Here is a 20,618-nt window from a genome sequence, read left to right as displayed (position 1 = left end):
GCAGTTACGTGTGCAAATTAAAGTTACCCCCCTCATCCTCCTCGCCCCCCCCCCCCTTCCGCCCCCCCCTCCCCAGCCTCCACCCCCCGGGTCCCCCGCGCGCGCGCAATTACAAACACGCACGCACGCACACACACACACACACACACACACACACACACACACACACACACACACACACACACACACACACACACGCGCGCGCGCGCGAAAAACAAAGCAAAACAAAACGAACAACAACAACAACAAACCCACCAAGTCACAGTATGTCAGGGAGACAAAAGGCAAGACTTTCCTTGTCTTGTTACTATCATCTGTTGTGTAATACCGTAGTGCACACACAAACACAATTACACGAATACACGCACACAGAAGAGCTCAGACACACAGACAGACACAGACAGTCAGACAGACAGACACACACACACACACACACACACACACACACACACACACACACACACTTCCTATGAGCACAAAGATCACAACGCATCGCAGGTTCAAACACCTACATGCAACACACGGGGTCATCGTTTCGTGTCCATTTCCTGACCGGTTTTCAAGACCAGATTTCATTTCCCCCAGTTTTCAGTCGAGTCTCTCTTTTTATTCTTCTTTTTTTTTTCTTAGCACGCTCATTCTCTTTCAAAGACTGTTTTTCGTTTCCGACCATCGTGTGTCTCCTTTTCTTACTCAGTTGATGATTTAGCTTTCAAACTGATTTTTACTTTCTGATTTTTTTTTTTTTTTTTTGATTTTTTTTTATGCGGACTTCTGGTGAAGAGATTTATTTGACTTTGAAAATTACATCTCGTGTTCTTATATTCGTTTTTCATAAAAAAAAAAAAAGAGGTTTGCTAAGTAAGCCTGCTTTTATGTGGAAGAGAACTGGTTTCGTTACGTCAGAACATGGAAAACACAAACAGGATGGCTACAGTCTTTGTAAATATGGAGAATCGATAATGGGGATAATGATAATCGATGAATGGACAACTTCACTCGCTTAAATCAAGTTGAGCCAAACTTATACTCAAAATGATTGAGTATCTCGAGATCTGAAAAAAAAGGGTGTGTGGTCTGTTTTCTCAGAATTGTAATTTTTCGAATTGGATGAGTTAAGAATATGACTGGAATTGAAAGGTCAAGGTGATATCATATTTTTACCTCGGGTTCCAGACCAACTCGCTTGTCAGAGAAAAAAAAAGAACAGGAGAGAAAATGTTTCAAAACATTTCAACTGACTATTGTTCTTTTGTTCCCCCCCCCACACACACACACACACAAAAACACACACACACACACTCACCTGGGGGTAGGCCAATCAGCAGTGGTGAGAGTCAGCCGTGACTGCGGTGTGGTGTGACTGCGGGCAGCTGGTGATCGAGACGATCCCGATCCTGATGAACGCATTGCGCCTGGTGTGGGTCATCTCCAGACACTACAACAGTGACGAGCGCATGGTGCCTCTCATGGAGCGCGTCGCCTGGGAACTGGCTGAAAGAACTATCAAGGTCGTTGAGATTCGACAGTTGTTCAAGTGAGTCGTTTAGTCACTCTCTTCTCTGTTTGTTTGTGATTTTCTTTGTATTGTGTTGTATTCGGATTTGGACATCACGGCTTTGTTTGATTATCGTGTTGGGGAGGAACCTAATGATGACAGTGATCATTGCCCCACCTGTTGACTTACGTTATTGAATACAGACGACGGGCGCAATAGCCAAGTGGCTAAAGCGTTGGTCTTTCAGTCTGAGGATCCCGGTTTCGAATTTCGGTGGGTAAAGGGAGGAGATTTTTCCGATCTGCCAGGTCAACTTATGTGCAGGCCTGCTAGTGCCTGAACCCCCTTCGTGTGTATACGCACGCAGAAGTTCAAATACGCACGTTAAAGATCCTGTTATCCATGTCAGCGTTCGGTGGGTTATGGAAACAAGTATATACCCAGCATGTACACCCCCGAAAGCGGAGTATGGCTGCCTTCATGGAAGGGTAAAAACCGTCATACACGTGAAAACCCACTCGTGTACATACGAGTGAACGTGGGAGTTGCAGCCCACGAACGACGACGAAAAAGAATACCATCCATTCCATTCCATTCATTCTCCTGCCCGGGATGGGCGTAGAGGAGACATGAGGGACGATTCCGTAGTCAGACGACGCCATCCGGTTCTATCTTCTGCCTGTCGTATCAGCGTAGCGCTATCCATATTGGTCCATTCCTTGATGTTGTCTATCCAGCATTTGGCTTGCCTCCCTCTTCGCCTACCACCCTCTAGCGTTCCCTGTAGAACTGTCTTTTGCAGTGAATTGTGGCGTGTCACATGCCCGAACCATGACAGCTTCCTCCTTTTGACCACTGCTAAGAGTGGTTCCAGTGGACCCGCTAGAATAGTTATTTGGCTCTTGACAAAGTCATTGGTCTTTCTGTCCTTCCATGAGATTCCAAGCAATCGTCTGAAGCATCTTGTCTCAAACGTCTGGACTTTCCTAGTAGTCTCTGCTGTTAAAGTCCAACTTCACATCCATACAGCAGTATGGATAGCACCAGGGATCGGTACAGTTTGATCTTTGTTGGAAAGCTGATCTCTCTGCTCTTCCAAATCTTGCTGAGCTTAGCCATTGCTGATGTTGCGATCGCTATCCTAATCTTTATTTCAGTTGTTGAGCGACCGTCGTTTGTGAGGGTGGAGCCGAGATATTTGAAAGCATCCACTTCTTCAAGTTGTTGTCCGTTCATGAAGATTTGAGCTTGGGTGTTGGTTGAAAAAGAATACAGACGCACACAAATATCCTTTCATTTGTTTTACTGCGACAAAAAACCCGGGCCTACGTTTTGAGAATTGTCATTGAATAAGTGCGTCTGGTGCGTAGCTAGCTAGATTGAAAGCTCATTTCACGAGTCTGTTCTGTTCAGTGCAGCCAGAAAGATAAGTATCTGCTTGTGTTCGTGTTGAAAGTTCAACCGTAGCTTTTAATTGTTCGTTTAAGTTTGAACAGTATGTTCGTTATCATTTTAAATCGAACTATAGCGTTTGGTTTTTTGGGGGGTTTTTTCTGTTTTTTTGTGTGTGTTTTTTTCAAACACAATTTCAACAGTTTTTTTTTAGTTATCAGCTTGGTAATAAAAACAGGAATACATTTTTTTTAACAAAGAAAAGAAAGAAAACATTCTTAGAAGAAAAAAAGACTGACAAGTAGTCGGAAATATCTTTGAATGATTATAATGAATCTCTTCTTTCCTGCATCGTGAGCAGCAAAAGACGTAACGGTAATGGAACTCTCTGACATGTAGCATAGTGACATGTAACAACGATTAAATTAATTCTTTATTTTCAAACGGCCAAAAATTTCCAATATACAGTTGTTTATTTGAAAACAACCATCTCTAGAATATATCATCATTATGATCACGAATTTCTATAAAAGACGAGACGACAGACAGAATAAAAACAAGAGGCGTTTATACTCCACTGTTGATTTATCATTTGCTCTTTCTTTCTGTTGTCTGATAAGTAATGATCCGCAAGGCCTAGGGGGTTACCGTGCACCCCCACCAGGAATGAAGTAGATTGGTCTTAAAATGTTCTTCGGTGTCTGCTGAACTCATTTTGCATGTTCCCAAGAAAAAATTGGGACGCATTCAGAGTTACTGCCTTTGGCACAAGGGTACCGTCTCCCGCCCAGGTCAATGAAATTAAGACAAGCTCAACTTCAAACCCCCATAAATCATACTTTTATATGAGAAAAACCACCACATGTTATATGATTTCTTTTTTAATAGGTTATTTTCTATCCGAATAAATATCCAGAACTGAAATATCTTCATTCATTCTTTCTCAATTGAAGCTTGTATTGGCCTGCTATCAAATCTCCGACGAATTAACGTAAAATTGTCCTGTGGTTTATTTCATCACTTCAATATCACTCTTTTCGAAATTATCTTTATACAGAGACCTGCTTGGGTCTTCTGGAAATTATTTCAGTGCGCTTGGATGAACATTTGACACTTTGGAGAGTCACACTGGTTGAGTTGCTTCCCCTACCCTCAAAATGCTGTTTTGCCAGGAATCGCCTTGAAGTCGCAAAATCGTGTTTTTTTGTTTTGTTTTTGTTTTGTTATTTGGGGTTTTATTTGCGATATTAGTCAGGAAAATGAAGTTTACCCATCGAGCACCTGCCCTCGCCCCCCCACCCCCCACCCCCAACACTCACAGGAACAAAGCAGATATGTTTTAAACGTATTTAGAGTGTTCTGTGGTGATTTTACAAATGTTTTCCACACGAAACTACATGATTTAGCATCTTGGAGGTAATTGTGAGGCTCGACTTATTTTCAGAACACGTTACTCCTCTCTTCCACTCTCTTCCACTCTCTTCACTGGCTACCAGTTTAAAAAAGAATTGAAAACAGGCTTTCTGCTCTGACGTCTGCTCTGAAAACACATCTTGGTGTGATCTGGTTTTGGGTGCATGTTTTGTTGTGGAGAGGGGGAGGTGAGGGGGGGGGGGAGGTGTTGGTGGGTGTCCGTGCGTTCGTGTGGCTGGGTGCGTGTTGCAGGGATGCGTTTTCTGCAGGGTGTCATAGATGGGTTGGTAGTTTCCAACGTTCAGTTGCGTGAGTTTTTCAGTGCTTCCGTGTGTGTGTGAGTGGGTGCGGGTAGGGGTTAGGGGAGTATTGATGGGGAGGCGGGGTGTGGGGAATGAAATGTAAAGACTTTGAGCAGTATTTCTGGAGAAATGCGCGATATAAATGTCCATTATTATTATTATTATTATTATTATTATTATTATTATTGTGGGGCCAACCTGATGTTTATAAATGTAACAATATTTTGTCCAACTCTCCTATCCTCAAGTATCAAATATTTCAAGAATGTGGTTTTGTTGGGGCGATATTGTTATAGTGTGCTCTTGTTTGCTGTTGGTTATTAATTAGTGGACAGTTTTGGGTATCATGATTCACATTTGCATCTGTTTAGTGTATCTGTTAAAGTGGACCTGGTAATGGTAAAAGTAGATGGAAGAAATGGCGCAAGAAAACAGCAAACATAAAACAATAAACAATTTCATATCAAAAGTAGAGGAAGTTCCAGACTGCATTATAGATGTTGAAGAATCGACTGGAGAGCCTTTTGTCTGTTTTTTCTTATTACCAATGGCTGCAGTTTCAGTTTGGAAAGCTTCAGTCTAGACATAACTAGATGGAGACTGCTGGAACCTGCAGATTCCCTATATCACATGGACATATCTGCTAATTTTTTAGGACCTGTGCCCAGAGCATAGGTATCACAGAGATTGCTATAACCACTTCAGAACTAAAAAAAACCAAACACTCTGCCGTTTAAAGAGCTCCACAAAATGAAGTTGTTCAACAGCAGCCAGAAACTTTAGGCATTCCTCTGAGACACTGAAAAAGAAAGCATTTTTCAAGCCTGACTGCTAAAGATTTGCAACAGAAAAGTAAGAAAGGAACCTAAATGCAAACAGCCATAGTCGGAGAAGCTGTAAGAGAAGCTGAAAGATATAGCCAAACGGAAACTGCTGGAATCTGTTAACTCCCCATATAGTATGGAAAATGTATTTGCAAGTTCCTGAAAACCAGCTAAAGGCATGGGTACATGTTCACAAAGAACCTTTGTCGTTGAAGGATATGAAGAACCTGCTCAGTAGCCAATAACTTCTAGGTGTTCCTCTTCACTTCTAGAGTAGGGTAGAGCAGCCTTCATCATCCTCAAGAACATCTGGACCTCCAAAGAAATAGCCACAAGAACAGAAATACGCATCTTCAATTCCAAAGTGAAGTTCATCCTTCTCGACGGATCAGAGACTTGGATAATGACCAAAAAGATGTTAATATACAGAAAATCCAGACATTTATCATGAGTTGTCTGATGCGCATTATGTTTTTAGATCAGCTGGCCAGACAAAATTAAAAACGAGGAACTGTGGCAAAGAGGGAGACAGGAACCAGTGGAGAAGCAGATCCTGAGACGAAAGTGGGGATGGATTGGCCATACCTTGAGGAAATCGCCGTCCAGCACTACACGCCAGGCTCTGGCCTAGAACCCCCAGGGGAGAAGGAAGAGAGGACGGCCCAAGAACAGCTGGAGGCTCCGCGACTAAGCCATTATTGTCGTTGGTAGGGGGCTTAGTAGGTGGTGTCCTAAGTACGTTAAAACAGAACAGGCACCACTGAACACCACCGAAGTGACTCAGCAGCAGTGCAGGGTCTCCTCTGGTGTGTGGCCTCCTGGCGACCTAACATCGATGGTTCCCTGTGGACTGCCGACGCTGGAACTGCGACGGACGAACCCTGGTGTGGTCGTGTATTGGGGGAATCTAAATGAGCGGCGCGGGAGTAATGTCACTGAAACGGCGCAGATGATGGGACAGCAAAAAAAACAACCACCCAAAACAAAACAAAAAAAACAAACAAAAAAACCGAGGTCCCGTGTGCAGCATGCACTTAGCGCACGTAAAAGAACCCACGGCAACAAAAGGGTTGTTCCTGGCAAAATCCTGTAGAAACATCCACTTCGATAGGAAAAACAAATAAAACTGGACGCAGGAAAAAATACAAAAAATGGGTGGCGCTGTAGTGTAGCGACGCGCTCTTCCTGGGGAGAGCAGCCCAAATTTCACACACAGAAATCTGTTGTGATAAAAAGAAATACAAATACAAAATACAAATATGCTGTGGGCTTCAAAACTTTCTCCGATGTCTTGAAGGAATGCCTAAAAGATTTTGGCTGTTGTTGAACAACTTCATCATCAAAGTATTTTTGATTCTGAAGCGTTTTATAGCGATCTCTATGCTATGGGCTTAGGTCCTGAAAAATTTGCAGACAAGGCCATGCGGTATAAGAAGTCTACAGGTTCCAGCATTCACTGTCTAACTACGTCTTGAATGAAGCTTCTCTAACTGAAGCCGCAGCCGTTTCGATAAGAAATACAGAGAAAAGGCTCTCCAGTCGATTCTTCAAAATGTGTAATGAAGTCTAGGACTTCCTCAACCCTTGATTGGAGATTGCTTCGTGTTTGCTGTTTTCTTGACGCCATTTCTTCTACCTTCTTTTACCACCACCAGGTCCACTTTAACAGATAATACTAATCAAATGTAAATGTTAATCATGATACCTAAACTGTCCACTAATTAATCAACAGCCAACAAGAGCACACTATAAAATATCGCCCCAATAAAATCACATTCTTGAAATATTTGCTGTTTGAGGATAGGAGAGTTGGACAAAATCTTATTACATTTATAAACATCAGGTTGGCCCCACAGTGGCCTCACACTTACCTCCAAGATGCTAAATCATATAGCTTCGTGTGGAAAACATTTGTAAAATCACCACAGAACACTCTAAATACGTTTAAAACATATCTGCTTTATTCCTGTGAGGGTTAGGGGGAAGGTGGTTGGTGCTCGGTGGGTAAACTTCGTTTTCCTGACTAATATCGCTTATATGCATGACATACACAATGCGTTTTGAACGAAAATTCCTCAAATCAGTATTTGTTATATACTGAGGCAGGAGAACATGACATATGCAAACGTTAGCCACAAAAACCACACGACTTCGCGACTTAAAGGCGATTCCTGGCAAAACAGCATTTTGGGGGTAGGGGAAGCAACTCGACCAGTGTGACTTTCCAAAGTGTCACATGTTCATCCAAATTCTTTGAAATAATTTCCAGAAGACCCAGGCAGGTCTCTGTATAAAAATGATTTCGAAAAGAGTGATACTGAAGTGATGAAATAAAACCACAGGACAATTTCACGTTGATTCGTCGAAGATTTGATAGCAGGCCAATACAGGCTTCAATTGTGAAAGAATGAATGAAGATATTTCAATTCTGGACATTTATTCGGATAGAAAAGACCTTATTGAAAACGAAAACGTATAACATGTGGTGGTTTCTTACATAAAAGTATGATTTATGGGGGTTTGAAGTTGAGCTTGTCTTAATTTCATTGACCAGGGCGGGAGAGGGTACCCTTGTACAAAGGGCAGTAACTCTGAGTGCGTCCCAATTTTTTTTCTTGGGAACATGTAAAAATGAGTTCAGCAGACACCGAAGAACATTTTAAGACCAATCTACTTCATTCCTGGTGGGGGTGCACGGTAACCCCCTCGACCTTGCGGATTATAACGGAACCCAAGACGTACATGGTTTCTCGAAATGTGTCAGTTCAATGGCTTGGTGCTGTCTGTCTGTCTCTCCCTCTCTCTGAATCACACACACACACACACACACACACACACACACACACACACACACACACACACACACACACACACCTTTAAAACAAAACAAAACAGTCTAACCCTTTCCTCAGGAAGAGCACGACCGAAATCCTAACACTGACGTCGGAGGCAGAGTGCATGCTGACCACGTGGAAGCAGACGTACCTCGACACCCGAGCCAAGATCGAGGCCTCAGGGCGGGATCAGCGCTGGGAGTTTGATCGCAAACGTCTGTTTGACCGCACTGACTACTGTGCTCTCATATGTAAAAATCTCAACTATGTGTCACAGGTTACTCATCCCATTTGGAACTTTTTTCCTTCTTTTTCTTGTTGTGATTATACTTTATTGCAACAACAATGATAACTGGGGCTGCATACAGATGCTGACATACCAGTTATGCATAGAGGGAGAAAATCAGCCACAGAACACCCAATGGAGGTACAACAATATCTAAATCTGAAATACTGTTCTCCTGGTAGGTATGCCTGCAGGAAAATCGTAATAGCCAACACGTAGTTCTGCCTTCACAGATTGCATTTGTGTTGTAGAGAGTGTATTCACACACACAGAACACGTAGACAACATCAGCCAGCCAGCCCAGCCAATTAACCAACCGAAACCAACAGCACACAAAAATATAACACATACGCACGCACGCGCTTACCCACACTCACCTTCACAGAACACACAACACAACGTAACACAGACAGACACACACACACATACACACGCGCGCGCACACACACACACAGGCGCGCACGTGCGCAAACGCACACACATACACACACGCAAACGCGCGTATGAAATTTACTAAATGGAAACACACGCTAAATTGAATGACACGCAGACACACACACACACACACACACACACACACACACACACACACACACACAAGCGCTAACGTAATATCTCACAAAATGAATAGATGTTGAATTGAATGACGCACATACGCAAAAAGCACCTTCACAAGGATTTCAAGTGAGCACAATACGGTTGCATCATTATTTCGAACAAAGAAACAACAAACAGTTCAGTTCAGCTTAAAGAAAGAAGGGAGTGGAGTTGAGGGTGAGAAGGGGAAGAGCGAGAGAAAGAAGGGGGTGGGGGTGGGGGGAGACGTACTGGTCTATTGTGCCTGTCGTTCACCTTTTTCTCGCTTGGGACAATGACAAAGTGCGATTGTATGTAGGTGCTGCAAGAGTTCTACAATATATTCGGCCCTGAGCTGAAGGCTGTGACGGGAGACCCCAAACGTATTGATGACGTTCTGCTGCGTGTTGACCTCTTGGTGGATCCACTGGAGAGGGTAAGGAGGTGCTCAGTCCTTCTGTGTGTGTGTGTGTGCGTGCGTGTTTGTGTGTTTGTGTTTGTGTGTGTGTGTGTGTGTGTGTGTGTGTGTGTGTGTGTGTGTGTGAGGAGAGAGAGAGAGTTAACGACACTGACTTTATTCAGAAGACCATCGGCATTTTCTGAAGGGACCCGATCAAGTATGTTACAAATCACAATCTTGAAGACAGGAAAAAATATATCAAGATGTATATTTCAAAATAATTACTTATTAACTGCTAGAGACTGCACATGCGTAATTGCAAAGAAAAAAAGGTTTCCCCTGTTGGGTATTAATAATGTAATATTTTATTGTATTGTTGGTATGAAATCGTACCGTGTTATATTGAAAGAGAGACAGAGAGAACGTGAGAGACAGAGACAGACAGGCAGAGAGAGCCAGCCCATTGTTCTGTTCAACCTCCTCCTGTCCCAGGTACCGTTCGACGCCTACCACCCGGTGAACAAGGAGCGGTGGCAGAGGCTGATGGAAAGTTTCCATCACGAGGTGTCCCTGATCGAGACCGAGGCCAAGTCGTTCATCGACGAGTCCTTCCAGAGCCTGAGGTCCGCCGAGGGCGCCTTCGACCTGCTGCTCAAGTTCCGACACATCAAGTCTCGGGAGGCCATCAACAAGCAGATGATGAACAAGTTCAAGGACATCCTATTGCAGTACGGCAAAGAGGTGAGGTGGGGTGGCACATGTCGGTGAGGACGGGGAAGGGAGTGCGGGTATGTTGGGAATGTGAGGGATGTTTAGGGGGTGGGTTGGGTGGGTGACAGCGAACTTGGGTGGGGGTAAAGGGGTGTGTGGGACACTTGCTTATTTTCTGAGTCATTCCTAATAAAACTAGCGCACATGAGCTCATCAGTTGCGTCCTGTTATTGCTGCATGTAATCAGCGCGCGCGCGCGCGTGTGTGTGTGTGTATGTGTGTGTGTGTGTGTGTGTGTGTGTGTGTGTGTGTGTACTCTGTCTCTCTCTTTCTGTCTGTCTGCCTGCTTGCTTGTCTGTCTGTCTGTCTGTCTCTCTATCTCTCTATCACGCGCGCGCGCTCACACTCACAGGGGGTAACACTCCTTTTCCACCACTGCAGCTGGACACAATGAACTCGCTGTTCGAGGAGCAAAAAGCCAACCCCCCACTGAACAAGAACTTCCCTCCGATGGCGGGGGCCATCTACTGGTGCCGCTCTCTCTTCCATCGCATAAAGCACACCATCGTCCGCTTCATCACCATGCCCGGCATCCTGGATTCTGACGAGGGGTTTGAGGTAAGGGCTTGGTTGTGTTGCACGGTGTGTAACGTTTGTTCGATTGTAGCCTCTCCATACAGCACCCTTTATCAGGCGGTGTGTCATGCCAATGGCGGCATTATGGTTCCTGTCATCCTAGAGTCTACAGTGGAGGCTGGAGCTGGGGCTGGAGGCACATCTGAGTACTATCCACTCTGAGCTACACACCATAGGAACATGAGGTCGTATTCCAAAAGTACTCTGTGAGACTCTCTCTGTCTGTCTGTCTGTGTCTATTCTGCTTAATATCTGTCAAGATACTGGGCGCTAGCGTTTTATTTCATGAAACTGGAAACTAACTTAATGTTTTATCGGCTTCTTTGTCTATCAGAGTTTAGTGGGATCCATGTACAGATATACCGAAACTATATGAATAAAAGGAATGGAGAGGTACATGGAAACCATGGTTTTATCCATAACTCAGACAATCACAACACTGCGCGCGCGCGCGCACACAAACACACACACACACACACACACACACACACACACATATATATATATAAACACTGACATCTCGTGACATCCCTCCCACCTGTGCACGCCCCCTCCATCCCCTGGAACTGTCTCGCTCCGTTTACAGACCCGAAACCCAAGATTCAATCGACGAATGGAACTCACAAACTGACAACGAAATATTTCAATATTTCCGCCCTGACATCGACTTTAGTTCTAGGAAATAGGAGACAGTCCTCTGCAGGCTGCATGCACGTCATTCAAACCTGACACACTTTTAGTTCTTGAATGGTGAAGACAGTTCATACTGAGTGCAGCGCAACCAGCATTTCTGTTTATAACATTGACAAATCCAGAAGGAAATATACATTTTTGACTTGACTTAGATTTTACCTGGAGTGAACGAGGCGTCATTTGGTCTTTTTAACGTAACTTTAGTTGATACTGTAACGTGATTGCGGAGTCTGTTTGAACAAGTTTAAGAACTGATGATTAGTTAGCCCATAAATGGCCTATTCGCGGTTGGCTGAGTTCAAAGCAAAATGAAGTGATTTGACGTCCCCTGTGTCCCAGACACGAGAGCAGTACCTGGGGATGGGGAAGACGATGCGGGCCTACGAGGAGATGCAGTACGAGAGGTGGGTAGGGAGCCTGGAGCACACCATGCCCGCCCTGTTGCAGCGACACGTGCTGGCCCCCAGACAGTTCAACAGCAAGGAAGTCGTCTGCACCTCCTCCGCAGCCAACTCCGACGACCTCTCCGCCTGTAGGGCTCAGCCTGTCAGACACCTTTTCCCAACAACAACAACAAACACCAACAACAATGACGACAACAACGATGGTGACGATGATGATAATGATGATGATGTGGTGACATTTGATGATGATGTGGTGACATTTTACCTTCTTTCTGTCTTTTTGACACAATTTCGGGATTTGTTCGTTTGTATCTATTCTTTTACTGCATTGAATGTGATTTGAAGCGTTGACTAACATAGGTTCCAAGTGCCCTGTTTTGCCTAGTATAAAATGTATTGTACTTTCAGCGTTACGTTAGACACATCATTACCATGAAACGGTCGAGTGCTGCAGCCGTCACGTGATACCACAACCTGCCATCAACCACACGGTGAAGCGTATCAAGCTGCATGTGCTCAGCATACTCGTTGAGTTGTCGTGAACTCATTCGGCATGGTAAACTGAGTTACTGCTCGGTTCGGAACTTGACTGGTGCATTCTGGCATGTCATGGGCCAATGAAATAAAAACACAGGGCTCGTCCTGTTCATTCTGAACTTGGTGGAGCAATGACAGTAGTTTATATTCCACAAGACGTAGTCGTTATGATACATGTCTATCCGCTGTTCGGTTTTCACGTAGTCAGTTCGCCCTCCGCTGCCTTTTATCAGTTTGTCGCATGCTCTGGATGTCAATCTGGACTCCCGTGTGTAAACAAAGTTTGTCTATGTAATGACTTGGCATCGGATGTCTGTGTGTGTATGCGTATGTTTGTGGTAAACTTGAACGTTGGCATTTTTTTCAGCACCCACACGTAAAGTAGACACCAAACTTATCTCCTCAATATGGTTGTGAGTTGCGCAGGGTGAGACGTGAAAGGTTAAAGTCAGTATGTTTAACAAAAGAACAAGCTTGCTCGAACTCATATTTTACATCCAATTTTCGTAAGACTTGTTCCTTATGGACAGTTTGATTCCTTGAAATTCAAGCTCAGATGTGAAAGGTCAAAAGTCACAATATGGCAGATGATATAATGGTTGCAGGTGTAAGAGAAATCAGATATTGAGTACAATCATCAAACGTGTAACAATGATTGACAAAGGCGAAAACAAATCCTTACAGATAATAACGATCAGGGGTCAGAGTTCAAGGTCACAATATGGCACAGGAAAAACCCACAACAAAATATCACATGCCTTGGGGTTTTCACCCAAATTTGATAAATTTTCGAAGAGTGATTGGTTATGGTCAAAACATAAACGCTTTCAAAACTCAGTGTTATACGTCAAAGGTGAAGATCACGACAATATTAAATAACGATGGTCTGTTGCAAATTGACATGTCATACAGTGTCCTTTTCTTCCTATTTAACAATTCTTATGGTTATTTATTCAGTGCATATCACATTTGAGTCTTTAAGGCATTCTCTCGGTTATTGATAAGTACTTTTCACAAGATGGTGTAACTGAAACATGACAGGTTGATTTTCGTGAAACCGTCGTATGCGACATTAAACTGGTCATGTGTAGCATCCGTGGCACGATGGAAGAGAGAGATGGAGAGAAACACACACACACACACACACACACACACACACACACACACACACACACACACACACATATATATATATATATATATAATATATATATATATATATATATATATATATATATATATATATATATATATATATATATATATATATTTAAACAACAATAGAAAAAAGGGAAGACAACAAAACAGTTTGTTTGATGTCCGACCGGTTTCGACCACTGGTCTTTGTCAATGGCGTTTACTGGTATGTCAAAATGCAACACACACACCAACATTCAATAAGTGCAAAAGAACTTAAATTACCCCCCGCCCCCCCCCCCCCCCCCCAACAAAAAAACAACAAAAAAAACAAAAAAAAACACCACCAAATAAGTGAACAAAGCTCATAAAAAAACTGCACACAGAGCATGCAACATGAAAAGTGCAGTGTGAAGTGTTGCTTGGGGAATAGGAAGAGAGGCTGGTAGTCAAGTAGTCAGAGACAAGGCAAGAGAGGGGTCAAGAAAAATAGACAGGCAGATAATAGCAGGAGAGGGAAAAAGAGAGAGAGACAGAGGAGGGGTTTAGGGAGGGAGAAGAAACTGTGAGAGAGAAGGAGAGAGGGAAAGACAGAAAGAGAAAGACAGAGAGAGAGGGAGGGAGGGGGAGAGACTGACAGACAGAGAGATGGCAGACAATGAGAGAGAGGAGATGGAAAGTGAGGGAGAGACAAAGAGAGAGAGAAAGAGGGAGAGGGAGAGACAGACGGACAGGCATATATATATATATATATATATATATATATATATATATATGTGTGTGTGTGTGTGTGTGTGTGTGTGTGTGTGTGTGTTTAGATACATAAACAGATAGATATGGAGAGACAGAGAGAGAGCACTACAATCACACAGCCTGTTGCAGCGTCCAAAGCGGAAGTACAGTACGTGGTGGACTTCGACCCCAAAATGATGGAGATCATGGCGGAGTGCCGCTACATGGAACATCTTGGCTTTGAAGTGCCCCTCCTGGCCTGCAGCAAGGCTCTTCAGGTACCGTACCGACAGCTCTTCCTCTGTCTTGTCCTCTGTGTGTGTGTACGGTGGGGTGGGGGTAAGGTCACACTCATGTCTGCAGCAGCATCCTCTGTAGCGATATTATCTCCATCAATATATTTTGTCTGAAGGAGTTTTGAGGTAGGTATAAATACCTGACTCCGGGTCCACACTGGTAGGTGTACTGTAGCTGGTCGGTCAAGTGTTGCCAATGGTGGTTCCTGTAGTGGTACACGCCTCCTTGTCAGCTGTAACGCAAGTGTCACGTCTGCATTCACGATTTATTTTGGTCGATTGGTCGGTCATGTTATGTCTGTAGCATTCTCTGTGGTGATACACATCTCTGTCAACTCGGTCAGAAGTTCTCGCTGGAAGGCCCATGCCGGTAGCTGAGTTCTTGTTTTACCTCGTAATTGTGTGTGTGTGTGTGTGTGTGTGTGTGACGATAAACATATCGGATAATGTTTGTTGTAGAATACATGTTGAATTTTGTCTGCATATACCAACCGTCTTTTTATTTTATTTTTTTATTTGTGTGTGTGTGCGTGTGTGTGTGTGTGTGTGTGTGTGTGTCTGAGACGTTTTTCACACCGTGTCGCAGGAAGAGAAGTACGTGCAGAACGTTGTGGATCTCAACAACATGTTAAAACGCTACTATGACGTGTTGTCGTCCCTCAACACAGCCGAGGTACGTACTTCAAAGATACGGGCATCAAGGAATCGAGACATTACAATTCCCTTTGTGGCAACATTCCAAAATATATATATATATGTGTGTGTGTGTGTGTGTGTGTGTGTGTGTGTGTTCTCTCGAAATAATCTCCTGTCAACACCAGATTTCGCTTAAAATGGGAAAGAAGCAGTTCTTTCCATATATCATAATTAAAGTGACAATGCATTTCAGGGAACGGCACACAAAATATAAAGAAGCCATTTTTGGCCAAGTGAGGTTACTATATTATTATCATTACTTGGATTTTGCATTTATAACTGATATACTGACACACTGACTGTATTATATACACAATACATCATTGTTCAAACAGGGCTTTTTCTGCTCTGTAGGAAGTTGGAGTTACATTGATGCATACTTCTAACGGGAGCATAAAAATTCTGCCGTGTACTGGAACTTCAGATGGGACAACATTAGATTTTAAAATATGACTCGAGGCATGGAAAGGGTATTGTGTTTTACACTCAGTGTGAAAACTATACTACACAGCCAGTATTCTCCCAAGTGAGCAGCTATCTAAATCAGTACAAACTTTGTCTGTCTGAAGTCGCACTATGCGTGTACATATTAATATCTTTTCAAGCATACAAGCAGAGGTCAACTTCCGCAATTATTTGGAGAGAAACATTCGGAGCTTTTGATTATGAGCGTCCGTTTTCACGGATTCCGACGAGTAGCCATTATTTATGTCATCCTTGATTGGACAGACACATGGTGATGGGCCTCCAGTCCGCACTGTTCGGACTGGGAGAATATATCCGAAGGAACTATTAAATTTTGACCCGGGCGATTATCATGATTTCTCCGCCCGAAAAAAATAATGCGTTTGGCGATTTTCTTTTTTACGATCTGTCAAAACCGAAAAGTTGTTATCAAGGCAGGGAGTGTTTGAAAATTTTGGTTAGTTCTATATCATAATCATAAAACTATGAAATGTCGATCGATGTGTGTTGTTTAACGATTTGGTCCGCTTCCAGCACAAACTTTCGATTCGATGACTCGTTTCTGACGGTGAGTAGACATGTGATTTGGGTCGTAATGTTTATGAACCGGTACCCCCACCCCAGCCCCACCCTCTACTCCTTCTCCCTCCACTGTCGACGATTTTGGTTTTGTTCTTTTTGCACAGCGTTTCCAATGATGAGCTTTCTCAAGAGTGAAATACTTTACAGAAGTTTTTCAGCGTGTGTGTGTGTGTGTGTGTGTGTGTGTGCCTGGTAGGAGCATCTGCTGAGGAAGCACACTATGGAACTGCACAAGTTCCTGCAGCCTGCTGTCAAACGCATCAACTGGAACTCGCTTGGCATCAACCATTTCATCGACAAATGCGAACAGGTTAAACTTGACTGCCATAAACATATTACGTACGTGCATAGTGACGTCACTGATGACGTCATCAGAAAAAAGGCTGAAAATTCACACAGTTTATCAGAAGCGGTATATCTCCAGACCATTCTCTCAGTTTTAGGCTTATTGTTTTGGATAATGTTTTATGATCTGAAACACCACTTTCTGCTGTTTTCCCTCTTACACTGAAGGGGATTTATCAAAGGGCATATGTGCACGCATTTAGCACGATAGCGCCTAAATAGTCAAGCGCGCGCTTGCACACGCGCGCGCGCGCACGCACGCACGCACGCTCATATATATAGACTTTCAGGTGACCATAACCCCCTTTACCCCGGCGGGGGTTGGGGGTGGGGGATTTTTCATTATGATTTCCTGAAAGTTTGATTTATTTGCCATCCAAATATACCTGTCTGCCATAAATGAATTACGGTATGAATATACCAGGGTATGGTTAAAAAAGACACTGTTTTTGTATTGTCGCGAAAGTGTATGATCAACAAAAATGGTATGTTGTCATCAGTGAAGTGTCAAATTTGACTAAGATTAGGTTTGTAGAGCTTCATGTTGTATTACTCAGCCTTCTATTATCAAGAATGACCTGCTAAAATTTTCCCGAGCGTTACAGACGTTCCATTGCTGACTCAAACTCCACAAAGTCAAGCATCGCGTCACCACAATTTAGAAAACGTTTCATTTGGTAAACAAAACATGATCATTAATGGTTTATGTGTCCATACACCCCAATTACATCAGCAGGGGGATATCTGATTTATAGTTTGGTCAGTTTTTCTGTCCACAAATACCTCTCTGTAATTACCGGTGTCACGTAACGTCAGTTGCGGTTTAAGAATCCAGACAATAACTAGATAATAATAATTTAAAAAAAGAAAAAAGAAAAAAAAAGAACCCCACAAACTCCTTTCTTTGGCAGTTGCAAAAGGTGTGGCCAACACAAACTGCAGACAGTTCATTGCAAAAATAACTCTAATCATTCCTTTCGAATTACAGAAAATAAAACTGAGTTGTAGGTCTGCACTTCCAAACTATGCCGTCTTTCAGTTCTTGCCACAAGAACCTCTTTCTTGTACTTCGCATATATCAGTGGTATATTTTGTAGGTGTTTTTTTTTTCTCCATTTTGGATTACTTTAAGATGCCCCTTTGCGTCCTCGGAGAGTTCCGTTGCATTTGGTGATTCTTTGAGAAACTGTCACAGATGAAGTATCCACAGAGTTTCCAACATTGAGGTGGGCTCTGATGGCATGGTCGTTGTGTTTCCCGGCCACAAAGGCTTTAGTGGAGCCCCCGATGTAGATGCCCAACTGAACGATGATGTCTCTAAAGCCAGTCCCTCTCATGAGTTTTCCCAGAGTACAAAGAGAACAAGTATAGTGAAACGCACCAAGACATGCTGCATTCTTCTGGGACTGTTTATTTTGCCAAATGGCTATCAGTGCTTTCTTTGCAAACTGCAGAGTCAAACGTGACAAAAGCATACTCCAGACCCAGTTGTCTTGTTGCAATCAGTGATACCTGCAGAACGTGTTGCACTTTCATACTGTCGGTGTCAAGATGAAGAACAGGTTCCACACGATCAACTGATGACTATTCCTGCACATAGGCCAGATTCGTTCTAGGGAGTGACATCCAACCTGGCAATCTGTACTGGAGTTCTCACAGAAGACGTGTATCTGATCAGAATATATATATATATATATATATATATATATATATATATATATATATATATATATACACCCTGCATTCAAAGCACAAATAACCCCCTGTATGTTTGATACAGTGTGATTTCCTTCATAAAAATGCATTGGAAAAAGAAAAGAAAAAAAAACACTGATTAGCGTGCTACTGACCATATAGGGCCTATTTTAGCGATAAGTCTATTTACAGTGACATGACTCCACCCCATGCCTGGAAAGTTCTTCACGATCCTTCTTTCACCCCAGCCTTTCTCCTTGAAACAGTTTTCAATGGTAACCTTATCACTTTGACTCAAAGGCATGATTGATCCTTCCAAACTGAAACTTTGGACAGAACTGATTTTGGATACAGACGACAATAAAAAAAATGAATAGACATGACACCCAGACAGGCTATTTTTAGACTGACACTGATTGACAGATGCCAACACCTGGCAGCTGGCATGAACATGATGAAGGTCACACTGCACTGCTCTGATAATGGATTTTTTACATGCTGTTTTGAACTGGACAGTACTCGCATAATTTGTGTCCGAACTTTTAGAATTCGGTTTCTCCATCACTGAGAAAATACTTGTGAAAAAGCGGTTCACTTTTTGGGGGACACCAGGTATTTTATATATATATATATATATATATATATATATATATATATATATATATATATATAGTGTGTGTGTGTGTGTGTGTGTGTGTGATCCCCATGACCAATTCTTCCACACTGCACAACACACAAACACACGCGTGCGCGCACGCACACACACGCACAGTTACAACAGGGGAGTGGAACAACCTGCCTGACGGCGATATCACGTCAACTGGCTTCAGGCGAACGGTTCAGAGCCAACACCACTTGATCCGCTCCTGTGCGGAACCCCCACTAACCCCTTCCTCGTTGCAGTTACAGTCAATTTCAGCCCCAGCAACGTACATATCCAGATGCAGATTCACATATTCAGAACTCTGGTCGGCATTAGATCAACATGGTCGGGTCTAGATCAGGCTGGTCGGATTTAGATCAGGCACACCAACGTTCTTAACGGCTTCTGAAGAACTAAAGATGGGACACAGAAACATGACAGACATTCTACAATCACAGTCTGCGAACCAAATTGATATGCTGTCAGTTGACAGTAATGTCTTGAGAACCAAAATAAGTGACTAGATCAGCCGGTTTAGATCCACCCGGTCGGATTTAGATCAAGCACACCAACGTTCTTTAACGGCTTCTGCAGAACTAAAAATAGCACATAGAAACACGACAGGCATTGTATTCGATCACAGTCTGACACAAGTTACTGACTGTGCGAATCAAATAGGTATGTCGTCAGTCTACAGTAATGCGTTGAGAACCAAAGTAGGTAGTGACTGAACCGGTTGGAATTATATCACTTTATCCAAAACACAGCTTTTCGGAATATAGATGAAACCTACGAAGAAGAAGGTTATGAATAGCTTACATTAAAGACACTAGAAGTACTGAAGTAAAGCAATGCTTGTATACAGTTAAAAGCATAAAAGTCAAATAAAACCACAGTAGTTCTGATCTGAGTTTTTTTTATGGGTTTCTGAAATCTTGAAGGAGATTCCTTTTACATGTTTTTCGTAGCGCATTTGATATGTCCTATTTATGGGATGACTACGTAACATTATCTGTATTTTGAGTATGTCTGTGAATTTTTTTTACTATCGTTGCTGTGTGTAGACTGGTGACAGTGTGGCAGATGTGTTTACGCTGTGTTGTCCAGGCCATCAGCAAGTTTGAAGCCGTGGTGCAGCAGCTGCACAAAATTTCCACGGACATCGAGCGGAATCTGCGGGTGATAGAATCACTGGAGCTGTTCAAGTTTCCTGTCAGTTCCTTCCCCAACACCGTCACTATGTGCAAGGTAGTCCCGTGTTGCAATGTGTGTTGTCAGCTACAGAACTGATTGATTCTGCATTTGTTGTTGAGGAAGCTATGTTTACACATAACAAGGAACGCTTTTTGCGACTCTTTACAGGATAAAGGCACTCGATTCAAACCATCGCGTGTATTATGTGAACTGGCCCTGCGTTATATTGCTTTGAATCAGTCTGACAGTGCATTTTATGTGCTCAGGACAGGCTGACAGTGCACTGGATATTACCAAATTAGGCAGCCAATATATTGTTTGGAATGG

General features: G+C 43.0%; 1 protein-coding gene across 1 annotated transcript in view; it reads left to right on the top strand.

Annotated features, from left to right (window-relative positions):
• LOC143287862 (dynein axonemal heavy chain 10-like) overlaps nt 1-20,618 on the top strand; it is a 124,285-nt gene that overhangs the window by 12,054 nt on the left and 91,613 nt on the right. The window contains exons 10-20 of the mRNA XM_076596099.1: nt 1,374-1,537; nt 8,342-8,540; nt 9,445-9,561; nt 10,018-10,266; nt 10,678-10,854; nt 11,905-12,024; nt 13,072-13,111; nt 14,526-14,653; nt 15,258-15,344; nt 16,611-16,724; nt 20,205-20,345. Coding sequence (XP_076452214.1) covers nt 1,374-1,537; nt 8,342-8,540; nt 9,445-9,561; nt 10,018-10,266; nt 10,678-10,854; nt 11,905-12,024; nt 13,072-13,111; nt 14,526-14,653; nt 15,258-15,344; nt 16,611-16,724; nt 20,205-20,345 — 1,536 coding nt within the window. The remainder of the gene's footprint in view (nt 1-1,373; nt 1,538-8,341; nt 8,541-9,444; nt 9,562-10,017; nt 10,267-10,677; nt 10,855-11,904; nt 12,025-13,071; nt 13,112-14,525; nt 14,654-15,257; nt 15,345-16,610; nt 16,725-20,204; nt 20,346-20,618) is intronic.

The sequence above is a fragment of the Babylonia areolata genome, chromosome 12 (assembly GCF_041734735.1).
Source record: "Babylonia areolata isolate BAREFJ2019XMU chromosome 12, ASM4173473v1, whole genome shotgun sequence".
In the NCBI taxonomy this organism is placed as follows: Eukaryota; Metazoa; Mollusca; class Gastropoda; order Neogastropoda; family Buccinidae; genus Babylonia; species Babylonia areolata.
Note: the sequence above shows the minus strand (reverse complement) of the source record. Positions and strands in the feature narration are given on the sequence as shown.